Source organism: Schistocerca piceifrons, chromosome X (assembly GCF_021461385.2).
Source record: "Schistocerca piceifrons isolate TAMUIC-IGC-003096 chromosome X, iqSchPice1.1, whole genome shotgun sequence".
Classification (NCBI taxonomy): Eukaryota; Metazoa; Arthropoda; class Insecta; order Orthoptera; family Acrididae; genus Schistocerca; species Schistocerca piceifrons.
In genome coordinates, this window is record NC_060149.1 from 509,863,855 (window position 1) to 509,888,378 (window position 24,524).

A 24,524-nucleotide genomic window follows, 5' to 3' on the forward strand; every position below is an offset into this window, starting at 1 on the left:
CATCTGAAAAATGAGTTGGCAGCAAGTGCAAAATGGCGAAGCAGGAATGGCTGGAGGACAAGTGCAAGGATATAGAAGGCTATATAACTAGGAGAAAACAGATACTGTCTATAGAAATATTAAAGAGACTTTTTAAAAAAATAGAGGCTGCTATATGAATATTAAGAGCTCAGGTGGAAAACCTGAAAAGCAAAGAAGGGAAAGTTGGAAGTTGGAAGGAGTATTTAGAGGGGCTATACAGGGGAAATGAACTTGAAGGCAGTGTTATAGAAAGGAAACAGGCCATTTGGAGATGAGATGGGAGATATGATACTGCAAGAAGAATCTGACTGAGCACTGAAAGACCAAAGTTGAAACTAGGCCCTGGAGACACAACATTCCCTCAGAACTACTGATATCCTTGGGAGAGTCTACCAAGAAACTGAAAGAAAAATGTAATAATTCCAATTCCAGAGAAAGCAGGTGCTGGCAGGTGTGAATATTACGGGACTGTCAGTTTAATAAGTCATTGTTTCAAAACACAGAAGAATGGAGAAACTTGTAGAAGCCAGCCTCAGGGAAGATCAGTTTGGGTTCTGGAGAAATGTTGAAACACACAAGACAATAGATTAAGGGAAGGCAAAACCATATTTTGTTGCATTTATAAACTTGGAAATTTTTTTTTATAGTATTGACTGGAACACACTGTTTGAAATTCTGAAGGTAACAGGGCTAAAACACATGGAGCAAAAGGCTATTAACAACTTGTACAGAAACCAGGCAGCAGTTATGAGTCAAGGGGCATAAAAGAGAAGTAGTGGTTGAGAAGGGAGTAAGACAGACTTGTACACTATCCCTGATGTTATTCAATTTATACACTGAGCAAGCAGTGAAGGAAACCAAAGAAAAATTTGGAGAAGGAACTTAAGTTCAGGGCAAAGGAATAAAAATGTTTATAAGTTTGCCAGTGATGTTGTAATTGTGTTATAGACAGAAAAGGACATGGGAAAGCAGCTGAATGGAATGGACAGTGTCTTGGAAAAAGACTATAAGAGGAATTGCAATGAAGGAACTGCATTAGGAAATGAGACACTGAAAGTAGTGTATGAGTTTGGTATTTGGCCAGTAAAATAACTGATGATGGCCGAAGTGGAGAGGACATAATACGTAGATTGGCAGTTGTAAGAAAAGTGTTTCTCAAGAAAACAAATTTGTTAATATTAAATATGGATTTAAGTGTTAGGAAGTCTTTTCTGACAGCATTTGTCTGGAGTGTAGCTTTTTATGGAAATCAAAAGTGGATGACATAACATTTCAGACAAGAAGAGAATATAAGTTTTTTTTTAAATGTGACACTACAGAAGGATGCTGAAGATTAGATCAGTAGATCTTATAATTAATAAGGAGGCACTGAACAGAACTGGGGAGAAAAGAAATTTGTGGTAAAACTTAACTAGAAGAAGAGACTGGACGATAGCACACATTCACCAAAATCAATACTGATGGGAAGAGAGAGAGAGAGAGAGAGACAGAGAGAGAGAGAGAGTGTGTGTGTGTGTGTGTGTGTGTGTGTGTGTGTGTGTGTGTGTGTGTGAGCGAGCTGGATGAAACCTGTGTTCAGATTGGAGACCACAACAACAACAAGCATCTCTTTATTTACACAGTTGTTTTACCTGACGTCAAAATGAATGAATCAGCAATGATATTTTAAATGAAAATGAATTTTGAATATACCACATTTTTAAATTGGACTAAAAAGTATATAATAGTTTCTCCTAGCCCCATACAGATTCCTAACCCGATACATAAAATTTTTGATTGTGAATTTTTAATACGTATGAAAATACTTGTAAGTTTTAAAGTGAAAAACATGGGACACATGCAACAGGTAATAGTAAGGAGTTGAATTACTCATGCATCATTTATGTATTACATGCACAACCTGGTTTTTGTTACAAGTATTTTCATAGCTATTGCAAATTTACAATCACAGATTTTCAGGGCTATATGTTTGGGGTTAGGAATCTGTATTGGTATAGGAGACCTTATTTCTTATTTTTTAATCCAATTTAAAAATATGGTGTATTAAAAATTCTTTTTTATTTAAATAATTATTTTCTGCTTTTTAGTCTTGTGTGTGTGACATGCATCAGTCCACTTCAAACATTTTGATGAGATTACAACAAAGGTTTATTTCAGTATCTCTTCACCTGACTCAACCAATATATTGTCTCCTCCTATTTACATCTTGTAAAAAGACTGTGAAGGTAAAAATGAGAGAGATTAAAGTTCACACAGAAGCTTACCAGCAATTGTTATTTCTGTCAATCACTCATGACCAGAGCAGCAAAAGGTAAAAATTAGAGACATTTGAGTTCACACAGAGGCTTACCAGCAATTGTTATTTCTGAAAATTACATGTGACTAGAACAGGTGTAGGGGGAAATTGGAGTGGTACAGAAAGCATTCTCCTCACACCAGACAAGAAAGAAAATTAATATTGAAAAAAAAAGTTCTTAGGTTTCTAGCACCATCAAGTGATTAAAGTTACACAAGCTTTCGGCCAAACACTCCTTGGCCATTGTCAAGTGATATGACTGCCAGTGGGCTGGTAGTACACCCCCTTATATATACACTAGCTGCCAGCTGTGATGTCACAGGTGCTTGCAGCATTGCGATGTATGGACATACGCTGACTCAACGTTCAATGTGGCCGCACAGTCGCTGGATCCATTCTTTAACTACACAATCCCAGAAGCCGTTAGTGAGAGATGTGAAAGATTTTTCATGAGATTTTATCTGTGACCGTTTTGTAAAGCATGCTGTGGTATCATAGGCAATAAAACCTCTCTAGCTCCTTCCTGTGTTATTCCACAGTACGTACTGTTTGGCCACACTTGCAAGGTATTTTGCAGACCCCAGGTGTTCTGAGACCTGCTGTATCTTTAACTGGTCTCATTAATTGGCGGATTTTTGTCAGATGCCTGAAATTCAATTTTATCTAGCGTTGTTTCAACAGGTGGCTTATCTTGCCTGACATGTAGCCTCAGAATAACAAAAAAAGCAAGTTTCTTTTCCTGCTGCTTGCCAGTGGTCTTATTGGGATTCTTGCTTGAAATCACTTCATTTATTTAATCAACACTACAGCCATTGTTCCTGAAGATCTTGCTTAGGTGACTCAACGTATGGGACAGGTTATCAATGTCTGATATCATTCTTGCATAATGCACCAATTTTTATAACACAGTGCACTTCTGTGCCCGGTGATGATGACTGATGGTGTATAAGCATGGATTGACGTGGATAGGTTTTTTGTAGATGCTGTCACCAAAGCATCCATTTTGTTTGCTGTGGATGAGGACATTTGGAAAGGGCGACATTTTGTTGTTTTCTACTTCCAAGGTGAACTGGGTGTTGCTGTTAATACCTTTGAGGAGTTCCAAGGAGTCATCAAGTTTCTCATTTCCATGAGACCAAATGATGAATGTGTTGTCAATGTATCAAAAGAAACAACTAGGCTTTAACGGCACTGTGTCTAAGGATATTAGATGCAGCAGGTCTCAGAACACCTGGAATCTACAAGATACCTTGTAAGTGTAGCCAGTCTCATGTTGGACAAACAGTGCACACTGTAGAACAATGCAGAGAGGAGCAAGAGAGGTTTTATCGCCTATGATACCCTAAGGCAGGCTGTTCCAACCGAGCTCCAGGGAGCCAGAGCGCTCCGGAGCACTCACTGCGGCAGCTCGGAGCCCGCGTGGAGGGGGAAAGCGAACTCACTGGCCCCTGGCCGCATGCAGCCGTAATAATCCGTGCCCAATGACAGCTATGACTAGCCGCGGGAGCTCTGTACCTCTATTGGAGGATACCTTTCTATTCATTGAGAGGGATGGTCGACCGCAGTGTTCTGTATGTCATAAAGTATTTAATTCTATGAAGAGGTACAATATACAGAATTAAATACAGTCAGGTAGAAGGCGATGTACGCAGAGAACTGGTAGCCAGGCTTAAGAACGACATACCAGTAGACGTATGTTTAAAAACGGATTCGTAATACGGAGGGTATCAAAACATGCAAGATAGTTCGTGTTCTGTAATGCGTTTATAATTTTCAGGTGAATGAGAGTGGAGAAAACACTACTGAATCTGCAATTCGAGCAAGCTACAGGGTCGCTCACATCACTGCGACGAGTGGCAAACCGTTTTCGGTGGGACCACTCGTAAAATCGTGCATGGTAGCAGTTGCAGAATGTTTGTTTCCAAGGGAGGTGCAGGCAATTGAAGGGGTTTGCCTGTCGAAGCAAACAATGTCTCGTCAAATCCTGGACATGGCGGTGGATTTAGAGACACAGCTCAGGAAAAAGGCGGAGAGCTTTGTTGCATTTTCGTTAGCGCTAGACGAAAGCACCGACATATCGGACTGTGCTCAGCTTGCAGTCTTTGTGCTTGGTGTCGACATGGAGCTGCAAGTAACTGAAGAACTCTTGGATGTGGTACCACTCGATTACACCGCAACAGGACGTGACATTTTTGAAGCTGTTTGTGAATCAGTGGCAATATGAATTTGCCGTGGGATAAGCTCCATTGTGTAGCGACAGACGGTGCACCACAAATGATCGGGCATCACCAAGGTTTTGCTTCTCGTTTGAAAAATAAACTCAGGGACGAATTCGGGAAAGACATTCTGACTCTTCATTGTTATATTCACCAAGAGGCCTTGTGTGCTGAAACAGTAGAGCTATGTGGCGTAATGAAAGATGTCGTGAAGTGTGTGAATTTTGTGCGGCGTCAAAGGATTCCTGAAAGATGTGGAAGCGGAGTATGGGGATATATCTTACCACAGTACAGTTCGTTGGCTGAGTCGGGGAAAAGTTCTTGATGTTTTCTTTGCCATTAGTGAGGAAATACCCCTTTTCTCGAAATGAAAGGGGAAGAAATGCATTGTCTGAAAGATATAAAATGGATATCAGACCTGGCGTTCCTAGCTGACATAACTATGCATCTGAATAATTTAAATCTGTCATTGCAGGGCAAAGGGCAGCTAATAGTTGACATGCACGACCAGATCAAAGTGTTCATGGAAAAGTTACGTTTATTTGAGAGGCACATGAGTAATGGACATCTAACGTTCTTCAGTCATCTTGCTTCTTTAAAACTACCTGAAGGTACTACTTTCGGCGATTACCAAGCAAACTTAAAGCAGCTCATCACGTCGTTTGAAACATGATTCCAAGACCTCACTAGTTTGGAAATGGAACTTAAGGTGTTCAGCACCCCTTTTTCAGTTTCCACCGATGACTTATCATCGTCACTTCAATTGGAGATTATTGATTTGCAAAATTCAACTTTGTTGAAAGAGAGGTACTACAAAATGTTGTATTTGTCACGATGGTAGTGTTCATTACAGAAAAAAACATTTCCCAAACTTCACAACAATGCCGCTCAGATCATGTGCATGTTTGGATCTACGTTTTGATGTGAGCAGCTTTTCTGAGCAATGAAAACAGTTATAAAGTAAGGAATGATTGCTTCTTCAGGATGCAACAATAAAGGCCATCCTCCACATTAACGCTGCGAACACTTTGACGCCTGATATTTCCGATCTTGCAATGAAAAGAAAATTTCAAACTACAGAGGCCCAATTAATTTAGTGTGCAATTTCTTGTAAAACATTTGTTTCTTATTTATTTCCTGAAGATCATATTTCCTGGTGTAGCACGTCACCACGTCTTAGCAGCTGAGAGTATGAGGTTGTCGATCTTGTAAGACGCAGCTGGCACATCAAAACGCTTGCCTTGCCGCCTGCCTCAGCCAGCCGTGCCACGTGCCGGCCCACTTGAATGGACACAGCGAGCGACACGGCTCCCTGGAGCAGGGAGCGCTCCGCGGCTCACAACGGAGCCCACGAGCTGGAACAGCCTGCCATAAGGAATCTGCTTTAACTGAGATTCCTTTAGAAAATGCTCACCAGATAAAATTTGATGAAATGCCCATCATGGCTTGCCCTAATGGTTTCTGGGACTGTGTAATTAAAGAAACTATTGAAATAAAAATCACCGCTAACACCCTAATTAGTGATAGTGGCTGGCAGCTCAGTATGGCATGGGATCCTACAATCGTGTGGTTGAAGCAAGCGTATCGAACACCGAGTCAATGTATGCCCATATATGTCAGTGCCATAAGCACCAGTGATGTCACAGCCAGCAGCTAGTTTATATAAGGGGTGTACCAGCAACCCACTGGCAGTCATATCACTTGACTATGGCCAAGGAGTGCTTGACCAACAGCTTATGTAATTTTAATCACTTGACATGACTAGAACCTGAGAACACTTTACTCAGTGTTGCCACCACCAGACTCTGCATTCTTACGAATTAATATTGCATTGGCATCCAGTTCTGAGCTATGTTTAAAATTTCAGGTCTTTAGCTCATCAGGAACTTAGTTTAAAATTGATTGCAAAATTTATACGGAACAGACAGACAGACAAGAAAGCACTATTCAACTCCTCTTCCTCCCTTTCTCATCTCACTCATGGATGTCCACTCACATACTGCCTGGAATGAATTAATATACTATTACACAACATGTCAATCCTGCAGGGAAGCCGAGATGTTAGGTATTACCAAACTTTTTCACCTCCACCCCCAGCCATACCAAACAGACTGACAAGAAAGCAAGTTAATATTCTTCACTATTTTTAAATTTTCAGGTCAATTTCCTATTGGGAAGTTAGTTTAAAATCAGGTGCAAAATTTGTGCAAAATGGACATAGAGACAAGAAAGTGACCTAATAAAAACATGGTTAAAAGAAAACACTTTCACCCAAGCAGCAGCTCTCCCTTCCCTTGTGTGTGTGTGTGTGTGTGTGTGTGTGTGTGTGTGTGTGTGTGTGTGTGTGTGTGTGCGTGCGCACGCGCGCGCGCGCACGTACATGGGTTGCACACGTGTTTATGTTAGTGTCAACATTGAGTATCTCCTCCCATGTTTCTCTTTCAGATGAAGCTGTATTGCCACAAGTGTATTGCTCTGAAGTTTGCTCAGATATTTTGAATAAATGTGGAGGTAAGAAGAAAGCACCTTGGAAGTCACTGCAGCCTGTGGCAGAGGCAGATATGCGGTATATGGACATCTGCATCTTGCAAACCGAACACACCCCAAGAGACACTTGTGAATACACTGTTCCATTTGCTTTTATTTTGGCAGGGTGTTCAGATGGGAACTGGAGGTAACTATGTTTTGAGTTCATTAAGCTGGATATAATCATTTATGTTACAAGACTGACAAAACTATCCTATTGTTACATTACAATAATTTTCTGATGATCCCACCTTCCTCCCGTCCTCTAAATTTCACTTTATCTCTCTTTTCAAATGAAAATTCTGAAAGTACTTCAAGGATGCCATTTTTTTCAATATGTGAAGAAGGAACTGCAGCTGAAACCAGAAATATTGTAAACAAAATTTATTTAAGAGTGTAGAATAATATTAATTGACTATTGCCGAAAACACAAGCATCTGAGGCTGTCAAGTTCAGGATACATCTGTTGAGATTATCTGGTGAACATGCTGCATTACAAAATTCAAGATAAAATGAAGTGCCATAGATGAGTCCAGTTCTTTTGAAAAAACAGTGTTTTAATGAAACAAACAGAAGTCTTGCAGAACTCGATACATGTACATATGGTACTTTAGTGCACATATTGCTTATACATGGCCCAGCCTGCTTAATGTGATCACCACTTATGTTTGACATCCATGTGCAATAACTACTCACAGTGGCAGGTGGCAGCACTATCAGTGGAGGGTATATAAAGCTTTTCGGGGGATGCAGAAAACAGTGCATTTGTCGTAAAGTGGAAACAGAGTGATTTATCTGACGTCCAAAAGGACTTGATCTTTAGATTTTGGGCCAAGGGTGGAAGATTTTCAAAACTGTTAAGTTTGTAAACCATTCATGTGCCACCATGGTTAAAGTAGATTGTGCATTGCAAAATGGTGCTATCGGAACTGGCACACAGGAAACTGTGGTGCACCATGGTCCATAGAGGACAAGGGTGAATGCTGAATATGAAGATGTGTCTGGGTGAATAGATGTGCAGCTGTTATGCAATTCACCACCCAGATGAACCAAGGGACTGTGAACAGTGTCTCCTCAATGACAATTCAGTGATTGTTGCTGCATAAGGGCTTCCCCAGCAGGCACCTGGTTCAAGCAACCATGCTGACTGCTGTTCATCTGTGATGAAGGCCAGAATTTGCATGACAGTATCACACCTGGCTGTCCACTGAGTGGCGACAGGTTGTCTTTTCAGATGAATCGCATCTTATACTTCATCAGACAGATGGTCGATGGCACGTACAGCATGAAACATCTGAAACCAAACACTCTGCAGACACTTGACAGAAGGCTCCAGGCTGGAGGAGGCAGCGTTATGGTTTGGGGAATGTTTTTGTGGCATTCCCTAGATGATGTTGTCATTCTGGAAGGCACAGTGGGTCAGCAGAGGTATGCCAGTTTGTTTTTCCTCAGCATGATGACATATACCAGCAGGACAATGCACCATGTCACACAACTCAAAGTGTATGTTTGTGGTTCACAACCAGGATGGGTTTACTGTACTCCTGTGGCCTCCAAACTGCTTGGATTAACACACAATCAAGAATCTGTGGGACCACCTCGATTGGGTTCTTTGCGCTATGGATCCTCAACTAAGAAACCTAGTGCAGCTGGCCACAGCACTGTAGTTGGTGTGGCTCCACATCCCCGTAGGTGCCTTCCAGAACCTCACTGACTCTTCCTGCACACCTTTCAATGGTTTGCACTGCAAAAGATGATTATTTAGGCTTTTGACAGGTTGTTTGTTAATGTGACTGGGCAGTGTAGTTAGCTGCTACAGGATAATTTAATTTAGTCTAGAATTTTGCATGTGCCATGGCTCATGTTTTCAATAACTCCCCACAATGTGGAATTTTGTTAGTAGGTTCACAAATAAGACATGGTTTTCATAGCTGGAATTTTTGTTTCTCTTAATTTACAACAAAATTTGGTACATGTAACCCGATCATATGCACACTGTCTCCTCAGAAATGCATCTATGAAGTAGAGGGAGAAGTCAAGTATAAATGATTTCAATTTGTTTGTAAAACTTTCATTGTCTGCCAGCACCTTTAATTCACAAGAGAGATGGTCAAATACATTTATGACTCTATACTTTGCTCCTTATTGTGCAAGCGTAAGAATAAGGTTTAGACAGTGGAGACAATATTTATTCCTAGTGTTACATTTACGACTGCTGCTATTATTTTCAAATATGCTTGAATCTGTATATGAAACGTTATAGGAGACTAAACATATTGTGAGGCTGTTGTTAGTATGCCTAATTTTTTTTAAACAGTTGCCTACATGAAGTTTGAGGATGGACACCAGATATTATTCTTACAGTATGTACCTGTGTCATGAATACTTTTGTCTCTTTGTAAGGAATTACCCCAAAATTATTCCATGTGACATTAATGATTGTAAGTGCATGAAAATAAGTTAATTTTTGAAACTTTTGTTACCAAAATGAGCAATTATATACAGAGCAAATGTTGCTGAACCAATCATTTGCTAAGATCTATAATATGTGATTGTCAATTCAAATTCTGTTCGGTATACACACTCTGAATTTCAAACAACCATTATTACATATTTTATTTCCTTCCTGCTGTATGTCTGTTGATGGTTTGTCCCCTTGCAGAAAAAGGTTTATCGCAAGAGCTGTATAAGTCGTCTAATGAGACTCCTTGCTTCTTATCAATAAAACATGAAAGCCATAAAATTTAAGCTTCTCCAAAACGATGTTGTGATTTATACAGTCAAGTGCTGTATGCAGATCACAAAAAATCCTGGTACAATTAGATATTTTAATACATGGTCAATGAAATGGTAGATGGCATGTTCAGTGGAGAGGCCCTGCTGGGTCAGAATCTTGTATTTCTGGATATACTCAACCACTCTGAAATATATCACCTTTTCCAAAAACTTTTGAGAAGAAAGTCAATAGTAAAAATTGTTGGTAATAATTAATTTCTGTCATACTGCCTTTTCTAAAGAGCATTGTTGCAGTTGCATACTTTACTCTGCTCAAAAGAAACCGCAGGAAAGTGATACATTAAATATATAGCTGAGTTGTAACAATGGAAAATTGTACTGAAATGCAGGAGGATCTGCAGCGAATTGACGCATGGTGCAGCGAACGGCAATTGAATCTCAATGTAGCCAAGTGTAATGTCCTGCGGATACATAGAAGGAAAGATCCCCTATCATTTAGCTACAGTATAGCAGGTCAGCAGCTGGAAGCAGTTAATTCCATAAATTATCTGGGAGTACACATTAGGAGTGATTTATAATGGAATGATCGTATAAAGTTGATCGTTGGTAAAGCAGATGCCAGACTGAGATTCATTGGAAGAATCCTACGGAAATGCAATCCAAAAACAAAGGAAATAGGTTACAGTACACTTGTTCGCCCACTGCTTGAATACTGCTCACCAGTGTGGGATCCGTACCAGATAGGGTTGATAGAAGAGGTAGAGAAGATCCAACGGAGAGCAGCGCGCTTCATTACAGGATCATTCAGTAATTGCGAAAGCGTTACAGAAATGATAGATAAACACCAGTGGACGACTCTGCTGGAGAGACGCTCAGTAGCTCGGTACGGGCTTTTGTTGAAGTTTCGAGAACATACCTTCACTGAGGAGTCAAGCAGTATATTGCTCCCTCCTACGTATATCTCATGAAGATACCATGAGGATAAAATCAGAGAGATTAGAGCCCACACAGAGGCATACTGACAATACTTCTTTCCACGAACAATACGAGACTGGAATAGAAGGGAGAACCGATAGAGGCACTCGAGGTACCCTCCGCCACACACCGTCAGGTGGCTTGCGGAGTATGGATGTAGATGTAGATGTAGAGTATACTAGATTCTTTAGAAGAACATCTTTTTAATGTCTTGTTTGAATTTTTGTTTTTAATGGAGTTAATTATTTTGCATATTCCACAGGGAGATGATTGAGTAATCTTGAATTGATTGAATGTTTGTGATAATGACTGTTGCATATACTGTAATGCTGTTGCTTTTGAGCCTACTGTACCAAATTTCTCATATGGAGAAAGGAGGAGTTGTCCTTTATGTGAAAAATAATCACAAATTGAAAACTGCAGACACAAGTAGTTTTTATGCAGAACACACGTGGAATCAAGTGCATGTGAAGTCATAATGGATTAATAGTATAATTATAATTATTACAATTTAGAGATCCCCACTGGGAAATTTTTAGAAGCTTTTAGATAAATATGAAACCTTGTTATGCTACCTACCTCACTAAAGTAGGAAAATGGTACTTTGTGGTGATTTTAATATTCTTTTTTTAAGTCTGGGCAATGTGATATAGAAATTTTACATAATAGTTCTACATCTGCAGCCATACTCTGCATACGGCAGAGGTTACTTGCCATTGTACCAGTTATTAGGGCTTCTTTGTGTTCCATTCAAGTATGGAGCATGAGAACAATAATTGCTAAATTTCCTCTTGCATGTGTAATTAGTCAAATTTTCTTCTAACAAACCCTACAGGAGCAAATGTGTATGACTCTCTCCCATGGCTCAAACAGAAGTGTTATGATTTGTGGTGCACTTCTCTGTGTACATTCAAATCCCCTTTAGGACTATTTGGTATGGGTACCACACACATGAGCAATATTCTTGGATAGGTCACATGAGTGTTTTGTGACCAATATCTTTTGTGGACTGACTGAATCTCCCTAATACTCTACCAACAATTTGAAGCCCACCACCTGCATTACATATAGCAGACCCAGTGTAGGTGTTTGAGTTGACCAATTCAAGTTGTGACTCATTGATATTGTAGTCAATTTTACATTTCTGAACATTTAAAGCAAGGTGCCAATCTTTGAACTGCTCTGAAATCTTGTCAAGAGCCTGCTGAATATTTATGCAGCTTTTATCAGTCAGTATTTTTTATAGATAACTGTATCATCTGTGAAAAATCTGAAATTACTATTAATATTGTCTGCAAGGACATTAACACACAACATGAACAGCAAGAGTCGAAACACTGTGCAGGGGCATACCTGAAGTTACATGTACATTGTTGATGACCCTCCACACAAGATATCATGCTGTGTCCTCCCTCTTTAAGAAATGCTCAATCTTTTGACAAATTTTGTTTGACACCCCATATGAATTTACTTTTGATAATAAGCATATTTGTGGTACAGAGTCAAATGATTTTCAGGAATCAGTAAATAGTACAGCTACCTGACTGTGTTGATCTGTGGCTTTCAGGATGTCTTGTGAGAAAAATGCAAGTAAGTTTCACACGATCTGTGTTTGTGGAATCCATGCTGGTTGGCATGGAGAAGGTTACTCTGAGATACCTCATTATGTTTGAACTCAGAATATGTTATAAGATTCTACTACAATGATACTGGATAGTATTTTTGTGCATCACTTTTACTATCATTCTTGTAGATGTGTGTGAGCTGTGCTTTCTTCTAACTACTGGGCATGGTTTTTTGTTTGAGGGATCCACAGTAGATGCTATTTAAAAGAGTGTCTAAATGAGTCACAAATTGGAATAAAATCTCACGGGTATTGCGTTGGGCCCTGTTGCCTGCTGCATGGTTTCTGAGGCCATTCTCGCTTCATACAGGTGGCTGGCGGAGGTGGTGAAGATGGCTGGCCTTGCACATGAGGTGCAAGCAGAGCTCACAATTTGTGTCATTGTTCTCAGAATTGATTTGGGTCCTTTGGTTTGGAGCCAAGTGGAAGTTCTCAACCAAAGGCTTCATCACTTCATCGACTCTGTGACCATCTAGGCTGCAGATTTCTGGACCTGTGTTATTGTGTGGGAATCCCCTTAATAGGTCAGGGGTGCAGTACACAGAGGAAGCAGCTACTTGGATATCAGAGTACTTGTGGAGTGCACATGAGGGTTTTTCATCCTAGGCAGTAATTTGAGGTGCTCTGACAAAAATTTGCCAGTTAATATGCAGCAAGAGAAGTCAAATGGGGTTCAGAAAAACGACACTTTGACTGTCATAATTTTATCAGTAAACTTTTCAAGTGTTGACAATAAAGTTCCCAAATCTACTGCCCTCCAGGAACGTTCTTGTGCTCAAATTATTCTTAGGCCTGAGAGCTAGCTGAAACCTGGAGGAGAATGCTCTGAGATATTTAGCGAGTCATGGAACATCTATCTGAAAGATAGACTAGAGGCCAGAGGAGGGGAGTGTTCATTGCAGTTGACAAAAATACTATCTCTATTGAGGTTGAATTTGAATGTGACAGTGAAGTTATCTGGTCGCGTATAACAGATATAGGTGAAACCAAGTTAATTGTAGGATGTGTTTACTGGCCATTCGATTCCACTGTGACAATTCTAGAGTCATTCAAAGAAAGTCTATGGTAAATAGCACGTAAATACTCAGATCATGCAATACTAGTTGAAGGCAACTTTAATCTGCCGAGTATAGGCTGGGATGTCTATGGATTCATTGTGCAGGGTACAGACAGACAGTCATACAAAATACTTTTGAACACATTTACTGGAAACTGTCTTGAGCAGCTAGTATGGCAGTCCAAATACAATGGAAATATCTTAGATCTTGTAGCTACAAATAGGGTGGATCTTATCAACAATGTCGATACAGAAATGGGGATTAGCATTCATAATGTCATTATAGCGACTGTGATTACAAAAGTTAATAAATCAGTCAAGAAGGCTGGGTGAGTGTTTCTGCTAGATAGAGCAGATAAGCAGTTGTTAGCATCTCACTTAGACAGGGGACTGACATCACTTAGTTCCTGTAAAATGGATGTAGAACAATTATAGGCAAACTTTAAGCAGATTGTAAATTGTGGTGTGGAGAGTTATGTGCCTAGTAAGAATAAAGGATGGAAAAGACCCACCATGCTTTAATAACAAAATTCGGAGGATGCTGAGGAAGCACACGGTTCAAGACGGAATGCACAAATTATGACAAGCAATAGTTAGTAGAGATTCATGCTTATGTGAAAAGATCCATGCATGAGGTGTACAACAACCATTGTCACACCTTAGCAAAAGATCTAGCAGAGAAACCAAGAACATTTTGGTCTTGTGTAAAATTGATTAGTGGGTCTAAGGCTTCCATTCAGTCCCTTGTTGACCAGTCTGGTGTGACAGTTGTAGATAGCAAAACGAAAGTTGAAGTTTTAAATCTCTCATTCAAAAAGTCATTCACTCATGAGAATTGTACAAACATACCATCATCAGACAGACTCCTGTATAGATGACATAGTAATATGCATCCCTGGCATAGAGAAACAACTGAAAGATTTGAAAACAAATAAATCACCAGATCCGGATAGAAGCCTGATTCGATTTTACAAAGGGTACTCTATGGCATTGGCCCCTTACCTAGCATGCATTTATCGTGAATCTTGTACCCATCATGAACTCCCAAGTGACTGGAGAAAAGTGCAGGTCACTCTAGTATATAAGAGGTGTAAAATAATGGACCCACAAAATTACAGACCAGTATCCCTTACTTTTGTTTGCTGCAGAATCCTTGAATATATTTGTAGTTTGAATAAAACTTTCTAGAGGCAGAGAAGCTTATGTCGACAGATAAGTGTGGTTTTAGAAAGCATTGCTCCTGTAAAGAGCTCAGCTTGCCCCTTTTCTCACATGATATACTGAGAACTATGGATTAAGGGCAACAGGCAGATTCCATATTTCTGGATTTCCAGAAAGCATTTAACATGGGGCCCCATTGCAGGCTGTTAACAAAGGTACAAGTATATGGTATAAGTTCACGGATAGGTGAGTGGCTCAAAGACTTCTTAAGTAACCCAGTATGTTGTCCTCGATGGTGAATGTTCATCAGAGACAAGGGTATTGTCAGGAGTGCCCCAGGGAAGTTTGATAGGACTGCTGTTGTTTTCTATATACATAAATGATTTGGCAGACAGAGTGGTCATCAGTCAGCTGTTGTTTGTTGATGATGCCGTGGTGTGTGGTAAGATATCAAAGTTGAGTGACTGTAGGAAGATACAAGATAACTTAGAATTTCCAGTTAGTGTGCTGAATGGCAGCTAACCTTAAATGTGGAAAAATGTAAGTTAATGCAGATGTGCAGGAAGAACAAACCTGTAATGTTTGGATACAGTATTACTAAGGTCCAGCTTGACATAAACAAGTCATTTAAATATCTTGGCATAACGTTGCAAAGTGATATGAAATGGAGTGAGCACGTGAGAACTGCAGCGGGGAAGACAAATGATCAACTTTGGTTCATTGGGAGAATTGAAGGAAAGGATGGTTCACCTGTAAAAGAGACTGCATGTGGGATGCTTATGCAATCTATTCTTTAGTATTGCTGGAGTGTTTGGGATCTGTACCAGGTTAAATTAAAGGAAGACGCTGAAGCAATTAAGAGTCGGGCTACTAGATTTGTAACTGGTAGGTTCAAACAACACGCATGTTTCTCTCTCACCTTTGAGTGTCTGGACATGAACTTTAGTGTCACTAACAGTCTCCACATATGAGCAGAATTTCTTTGGGTTTTGTGAGAATCTTTCGATAATATTCTGCTACAGTGGTAATTGAAGGCTTCACACAGTGCCCTCTTGACAGCCAAATGTGTTTCATTCAGCGTCACTTTATCTGTAGCCCTACACTTTGTCTTGCACTTACTATTAACCTCAGTCCCATTAGAAGTTATTTTTTCCCACCATAACTGTGGAAGATATTGACATCTTGATAGGCAACTCATTAGTGTATGAGGACAAAGTCTACAAAATAAGTATTCGTCCAGTTTTAAATGGGTTATCAGATGATGATAGCCAATTAGTCATAAAAGACTACTTGGCAACTCCAAAGAATGTGTTAACTTAGAAAACTGTTAGATTAGTTAATGATCTTATATTGCACCTTTAGAATTAACCTTCAAAGCATTATCCAAAATAACAAATATGAGGCAATGTATGTAAATTTAATACAATTATAAGTAAATTTCTCTCCTTAAAAACCAGTTCCCAACAAAAACTGTGATATTTGGCACCAGTGGTGTAGCAAAGAAACAATGGATAACAAAGAGCAATAAAATTATCGTGTAGCAATAGATAGAACTATGCCAAATGGTCAAGATAAGCACAGATGTGCAACTCCTTTCTTGTTGTAGTAAGTATTGTTCTTCATTGAGAAGAATAATCAGAAACTCAAAAAGCTTGCACATCATGTCAAAGATTAATATGTTTGAAAATGAAATCTATACAGTAAAAAGTGTAGTCAGAAGGGAAATGGTAAAGAGTATCAGGAACAAGGTGATCTAGTAATTAAAGATAATGACCAAATGATCTATGACATCAAACATATATCAGGCAACTTTTATGAGTTTTTAAATGTAACTGGTAATAGGTGAAATACAGTTTCTGAATATGTACCAGCTGACAGGTTTGCAATCTACTTTTAGTATACACTGCAGCACATAAATACAATCTCAGAAATGACATTCTGTTTTGCTTTAATGAACTATACTTGTCAGCAAAAGATGATGACATTCATCCTCTCTGGTATATATCTAATAGATGACTCTTAAGAATTTCCACTGGGTTATTAAAATTAAAATTTTAGTTTTACTTTTATTGTTATATCTTTGTACAAAAATTATGATGGTCAACATTAAGTTGCTGATCTTGTCAACTGTGTAATAAGAACTTAATTATACACTATCAGGATGCTTATACAGACATATTCATAACTACCTCGTGGTTTTCAGAAGATGACTGTATTTGCATGTATTTTCTGTCTACTGAAACATCAGAGGTACTTGTGAATAAACCTGTATTTTGTGATATGTGCAATTTTCCATTTCCAACCAATTTATTTTCGTTCATAATCATTGAATAATTCTTCCCCTGACCAAGCTTGTTTACGTGCTTGTTTTATTATGCTATTGAACTGGACTTCAATTCAGAGTGGTTATGAGTACTGGTGGATCTTAATGTCCATGGTAATCAGAAGAATAGAATAACTATCCATTCCTCAAATTTGTCTGCCCATGCATACCTTGTTACCTATTTAAAATAAAATTTATCCTCCTTTTTATGTTCACATTTAAGATGTTGTTTGCCTGTACCTGACAAGTTTTGTTCAGATTAACTGTGCAGCACTGCAACATTTACATTTCTCCCCATTATAAATTATTCTCATTTGTCTCTGTGTCAGTTTTCCATCTACTGTAACATTTATCTGAAAACACAGATGATGTGACTTACCAAACGAAAGTGCTGGCAGGTCGATAGACACACAAAAAACACAAACATACACATGAAATTCAAGCTTTCACAAAAAACTGTTGCCTCATCAGGAAAGAGGGAAGGAGAGGGAAAGACGAAAGGATGTGGGTTTTAAGGGAGAGGGTAAGGAGACATTCCAATCCCGGGAGCGGAAAGACTTACCTTAGGGGGAAAAAAGGTGTATACACTCGCACACGCACACATACCCATTGATGTGCGGATGGATATGTGTGTGTGTGCGAGTTTTTGTTAGTAGCAGCAAACAAGCTATTACCATTGGACCATATTCCTTGACTCTCCAACATCTGGGGCCTAATCAGAAATTATTTTCATGGTGTCACTTTTTCGCAGACTTATTACAAAATTGACTTGACTGCTAGATCAACCAGTGAGGTTTGATTGTTAGTAATCTGTAGCTTTTCATTTGGTAAAAGATGTGCAGAGAGAGGATTCTATCTGTTCATTATATCAACGTAGCATATGTGATTTTCTGTTTTGTGCAAACTCAAGTCTTGAAGTTCATTATATATGATGAGTTAGTGCCACATATAACTGTCTGATTTTTCTCTTTATGAGTGACTTATTAGTTATCAATACAACATCCATGTGTACTTCAAGGTGTGCCACTTCAGTTATAATGTCAAACTTTAATAATTCTTCTTTTTTGAAATTGTGTATTGGATTAATTCCAAATTCAGTGCTGCTGCAGTTACATTGCCGCACAGGTGTATGTTTCATTATCTGTATTTGCTCTTCTATTCATAAAGCTGAACAATCAATAAAAATACTGAAAGAACGGGACATCGCCTGTGTAGGAACTGTAATTGTTGGTGTGAGTAAATGGTTTCACAGTATTAATTTGTTAATAGGTTTCATGGTAAACTTGTATGCAACAGACTGTGTACTGATATTTTTAAAATTATTTTAAAATACTCACTCTTGGTTTCACTATTTTCCTTGTGCAATGTATGTACCTTTAGATGAGATGTTTTTATTAATATATCATATTTTAGAAGTTTGATATGACTGTTGAAGGTCTTAGCATTAGTATCCACAGTTGTGAAATTTTCTAGGCTGTTTAAAATGCAGCAGAATCTTAGCCATTCTTCTCTGAATTTTAAATGTTTCAGTAACTCACACACTAATGATTTTATTTTTCAGGTTGCTAAATTACAATACACAGTGTGACCATCTGAATCATCTGAAAGCATTTCCCAGCCAAATGTGTGTGTTGAAAGTTGGCTATCTTTTCACCAGGAGCCATTATTTTGTTTTTACAATGGACACCAATGGATGTTTAAAATTGTGGAATTTAACTGCTGATATCCATGACACAGTAAGAAGTAAATTTCAGATGCCTAACAATCATAAAAATTCCTTTGTTCAGACAGAGAAACAGAGAAAACCATTGTTTTCAATTAAAGTGCACCAAACAGGCATTAATAGTAGTGATACATTTAGTGTATCATGTGAGAGGTTTGTTATTGGTACAGGCGGTGATGATAATGCACTATCACTAACCATGCTTGATTTGAAGATTGGGAATGCTGGAGATATGGATGTAGTTTGTGTTTCTCAGTGGGAAGATACAACTGCACATCTTGCACAGATTACAGGTATGCAATAATTATTCAGAAGAAAATATTCACATTATTCAATAATAGCTGCAACTTGTTTGCTGTGGAATCTATCAGAATTGAAAAGGAATCTTTTTCTACTGGTTTACATTTGTTGCAGGCATAAAAATGTTTAATGGATTCATTATTACTGGTTCTGTGGATCAATGCATTGCATTGTGGAGCTGGAGTTACCTATCATGCAAATTGAATGCTACGAAACTTCAAAGCTTTTGTAGTACCATTACTGACATTAAAGGATTTCTTGCATGGAGAACAGAGTGAGTAGATTTCAACTTCTTTTACCATATCAATGATTTCTTCACTTGGTCTTTATTCAGATTAGTACTCACTGAGTGTACCAGGAAATGTTAGATGGGATGAGAGGAATAGAAAACACTGCCATGTGAAATACACAAAAATAATGTTGTCATGAAAGTTGGTTTTCAATAAGAGAGTTAGGAGTTTCTTTATTCTGTGAATCACTTGAAAACTGTAAAGTACAGAGATCATAAACCCATAAACATGCCTCCATTATATTTTGAACGTTTCCTGTTTGTCACATTACAGTACCTATATTGTCTGGTGTATGTTTTATTGTATGTTATTCAATCAAGAACTTGTATTTCTTTGATGCAATTGGTTCTAAACTGTGTTACAGCATTTAACAATGTTTCGGTTTTTACTATCCTTTTCATAATATTGTTCCATATAGCTCTGTATTAAAACAGTCATTGAAAAAGACTGAGCCTTTAGAATACAGGAAGCATTTAGTTTCTCAGCAAAAAAAGGTTTTTATTTGATTGTTGTACATTTCTTCATTCATATGTGTTTGGAGTATTTTGTATTTAATGGATTGTTGAGATGATGTAAGTCATTATAATGATAGCAGTGGCTGCCACTTGTCACTTTGTCTTCATGTGTTAACTGTTGAGGTAATATTAAATGCCATCTAGTGGTCTACAAAGGTAATGTCGCTTTTTTTTAAAAAGTAATTATGCTTTATTCGTAAATCTCAGGGATTCCTTTTCTATTTACCTTATCTCACTTCACTGAAATATATGTATTTTGTGTATCTTTGACACTTTATATTCATTTATTTATTTCTTAATCCTTCTGTAGACAATTTTCATTATATAGATGCAGTCACAAAGATGTAGTCAATGTTTCAATTATATACATCACATGAATCAGACATACGCAATTTAGCAGAATGTAAATTTTTTTGTGTGATAAATACCAAACCTCATGACAACACAGTAATCATATGCTCTTCCTCACATTTTCACAATATCATTCTTTCACCATGACACTCCAGTAGTCTACACCATGCACTGAGTAATTCTGCCATGTTACACTCTGGTAGCCTCACTTTATAACAGCATATCTTTCAGTGCACCTGAAACGAACAAAAAAGGGCAAGCAGCAACAGAACAGGATCAAAAAATGTGTGCGATTTCCTGAGGGACCAAACTGCTGAGGTCATTGATCTCTAGACTTACACACTACTTAAACTAACTTATTCTAAGAACAACACACACACACACCCATGCCCGAGGGAGAACTCAAACCTCCGGCAGGAGGTGGCATGCAATCCGTGACATGGCACCTCTAACCGCATGGCCACTCTTTGTGGCAGCAACATCATCATTCTTATATAATAAGACAGTACAAGTATTTTATGTTTGTGCTTACTGGTTTATGGGTACAAATTTTATGATGGCCTCGCTGCTTGAAAAAAAAAAAAAAAACTCTCTACTGTTCAGCTTCTAGGCATTCATTTAAACTATACAGGGTTAAGGAGACTAAATAACCTTTTAATTTGTTTCTGAAAATAGATGTCTTTCGAATGCTTTTTATGCTGAGTGTCAGTTTATTGTGTAAATGCACCCAGCAGTTATAGGATCTTTCTTGTATAATTTGAGCCACTTCCTGTGTAGATGATAATCATCCCTATTTCTCATTTTGTAATTGTGTATCTCTCTATTCATCTGGATAGTACTATTTGCTTTCACATGCATAATTGTTTTCAATATAAATAGTGAAGGGACTGTCATGATATTAAATTGCCTGATTGTATTTCTGCAGGATTGGCTTGGGGTAACATTTGCAGTGCATCTAACAGCTTTCTTTTGAAGCTTCACTAGCATTTCCACAGACTAAAATGCAGTAAGATAAGTGGGGGCAGACTAGACCATAGTACATTATTAACAGCGTGTCTGCATACTGTCCTCGACATCCACCTCATTAAGAATATGTTAGTGCTTACTTTTGAGCATACTTTGCTGATATGGTTCTCCCAAGTCAAATGCTTTTCAATGATGACACCCGTAGTTGTGTCTGTGTTGACGTATTCCCATTTACAAACATGTTTTCACTGAAATATTTGTAAGCCTCACTCGGATTTGCAGAAGCACTTGACTCCAGGTCTTTTACCAAGTCACTTTTTAGTATGAGTGAAGTGTCATCTGCAAACATTACTACATTGTCATCTACTGCTGATGTCATACCATTTATGTGCAGAATGAACAGACGGGGACCTAAAACTCTTGCCTGAGGTAGACCATAATTAACTGCCTGAAAATTAGAGTGTATGTTTACAATAGCACAATTCTTTTTATGTTTTACTTCTACACACTGCTCTCTGTTTTCCATAAATAATTGTATGATGTCATTTGCCTTTCCCATGATATATTATAATAGATCAGCTTGTGAATTAATTTGTAGTGACACACACAATCAAATACCTTTGAGAGGTCAAGGAAAATACCACAAACTTTTCTTTGTTTGATCGAATGCTCCAATAACTTCGGCTACAAAGTTAGCTATGGCTGTGGTGGTAGATCTATATTTTCTAAATCCATGATGTGCCTCATTTAGTATGTCATTCTTCTCTATAAAATTTAATATTCTATCCTTCAAGACTGTTTCCACAATTTTAGATAAGACGGGCATTATAGTAATTGACCTATAGTTTATTGGATTTTTCTTATCATCACCCTTATGAATGCGCACAACCTTACTCTTTTTTCAGACATTTAAGAAACATCCCATGTTCCATGGTTGAGTTTATTAAATTAGTCAGAGTTCTACCAACCACTGAAAACAGTACTCTACTATACAGATAGGTATCCCATCAAGACCTTCCATGTTTTTGGGCCTTGGAGTGTGTGTTATTTTTGCTATCTCTTATTTACTTGTTGGCATCAGAAAAATACACGCTGTAGTATTGGATATATTATACATATTACTTGGCTTTTGGGACCGTCTTTCTCTAAAATTATATTACTGCTCTCTTTCCTAGCAGACCCTTTCCTGCACCCACTGATGTGCGAGCATTCAGTCTTGGAAATGTTTTTAGAAGTTGAAATTTCGTTCTGATAAAATTTGGACTTAGTTTCTCTTATAATTCTACTGTAGGCTCTCTTCTTGTCCTTATATGTGTCAATTTAGCCATAGTTTTGGTTATCTGCCAATTTTCACATGTCATTTATAGATCTTTCCTTGATTTTATAATATTTGAGGTGGTCTATTTGTTATTAACTCCCATATTTAGACTTCTGGATACAGTAGAGCAAGTAGTATATATGTAATAGATTAGTGTTGAACAAAATCACTCCCATCTCTCCTCAACATTATTTATGGAGTGTTTTCCTGTCAGTCTTCCCCATTTACTAATGTTTGTAGTCTACTCAAATTTTCTGGTTTTAACTATCTGGATTCTAGGAGAATTTTTTCACACATAACATTTACTCCCAATATTTGAAGTACTTGTCTGACCTATCAATGTTTGTGAGGTCTGGCAACATCTTGTTGGGCTTCGAATACCTAATTGGAGATTGTAGGCATTGATCAGATCACAGAAACTTCTTTTATGACAATTATCTTTTAATGTATCAGTATTTGGATCCCCCACTATAACTACGTAAGGGAATTCATTTATGACCTGATCTAGAAATACTTCTAGTTCTTTTAAAAAGCTATTTATTGGTGAGCTAGGTGATCTGAACAGACCCAATATGTAACATATCTCTCCCTGTAACTTTATTTCCATAACTACTGCTTTGAAAACATTTATGAACTATTTTCAATTGGCCATGGAGAAATTTACTTTGTCTCACTGCTTACATATGGTGTAATTCTCCCTTCCTTATGTTTGTCCCTGCAGAAATGATTAAATCCTTTAAAGTTCTCTGGATTGTAAACACACATTTCATTCTCTTTAAAGTATCATTCTAACTTAATTAAAATTTGTGCTGTCTCAGTTGCTAATAATATTTCAATCTCGTCAAGTTTACATGACACATTCTGAACATTCTGGTACAAAATTTTTATGGTGGAAATATCTACATTAATAGTATCTATGTTACTCTACACCCCAGCTGCGAGTACAGAAAACCCTCGTTCGTGCTGAGTGTGATCCGGTGACTCCTCCTGCATCCCTCTCAAGCCCCTGCTGTTGCTGCTACTGCTGCTGTTGCTACCACTGTTGCAGTTGCAGCCAGTGATGATGATGTCTCTTGTGCTGCTGATTTTGGTGCAGGTGCACTGTAGCTGTGGAGTTGTTGTTAGCAGTGTTGATTCATCTGCTTGTGACAACAGTACTGCTTGTGCTGGAGAAGAGCCTGCTGCTGACAGAGTTGTATTTACTAGTAGCTCTGTCCCTGTGTTAGGTTCTGTTGAGTCTTTGTCTGGTGAATGCAAATCTTCCTCTGCAGCAGTTACAGGCTTTGATGACAATGGCACTGCTATTGTATTGTTTGCTGGTGCACTTGGAACACTCTTCATAATCACGTCTAATATTTTTTTGCACAGCATGATCTTCCCACTGTGATTTTTAAGTAGACCATGCTTGGTAAATTGTTCCCCCTCATCATTTGTTTCAGTGAATGTGTCATGCTGATATCTCCTGCAAATCTTCTGAAACTTCTTGTTTGTTGAGACAGTTTCCTGATACACACTAGAGTTTTCTATTAGATTGCGTTTGTGAGGGATACTAACAACAACAAAATTTGCTTGCACTTGTTTTTCAAGAACTTCTGTCACTGCCAATGTTGCAAGTCTACTTTCATCCCACTAAACATTATTTTGTCGACCAATTATGACAAACTGCCACACTTTTTACTAAATATCTCTTAGTTCCTGAGTACTTCACATTATAGCACACCAGGCTTCATGTTTCCCTGTCACTCTAAACTGTGTCTGCTCTTCAGCCATGATCGTGGCTAGGTCTTTCTCATGGCTTTTTGATGAGATTAGTATTTCACCTTTACCTTATTTTGATAAGTAATATCTTTAAGTTTGTGCCTGTCTTTTACTCCACATGGCTTGTACATTTGGGAGTCTTAAGCCTAGATTGCAATGTGTATGTTTGCCTATGGCTATTATGGCTGATTAAGTCATCTTTCATGCCTCTGCAGTTCTTTTCACAGTTTTCACCATCTTCAGACAGAACTTCATACCTATGTCTTAACGGCACACTATATTTAATATCACAGGTGCCAGTGTGAAAGTATTGTTTACTTGAATTTTCTGCAGATTCTTGCTCACAGTTTATTACAGGATCTGCTAGG

The 24,524-nt window shown here is 38.2% G+C and overlaps 1 protein-coding gene across 1 annotated transcript in view; it reads left to right on the forward strand.

Annotated features, from left to right (window-relative positions):
- LOC124721697 (WD repeat-containing protein 6) overlaps positions 1 to 24,524 on the forward strand; it is a 292,998-nt gene that overhangs the window by 238,430 nt on the left and 30,044 nt on the right. Inside the window, exons 13-15 of the mRNA XM_047246781.1 lie at positions 6,979 to 7,207; positions 18,497 to 18,951; positions 19,073 to 19,232. Coding sequence (XP_047102737.1) covers positions 6,979 to 7,207; positions 18,497 to 18,951; positions 19,073 to 19,232 — 844 coding nt within the window. The remainder of the gene's footprint in view (positions 1 to 6,978; positions 7,208 to 18,496; positions 18,952 to 19,072; positions 19,233 to 24,524) is intronic.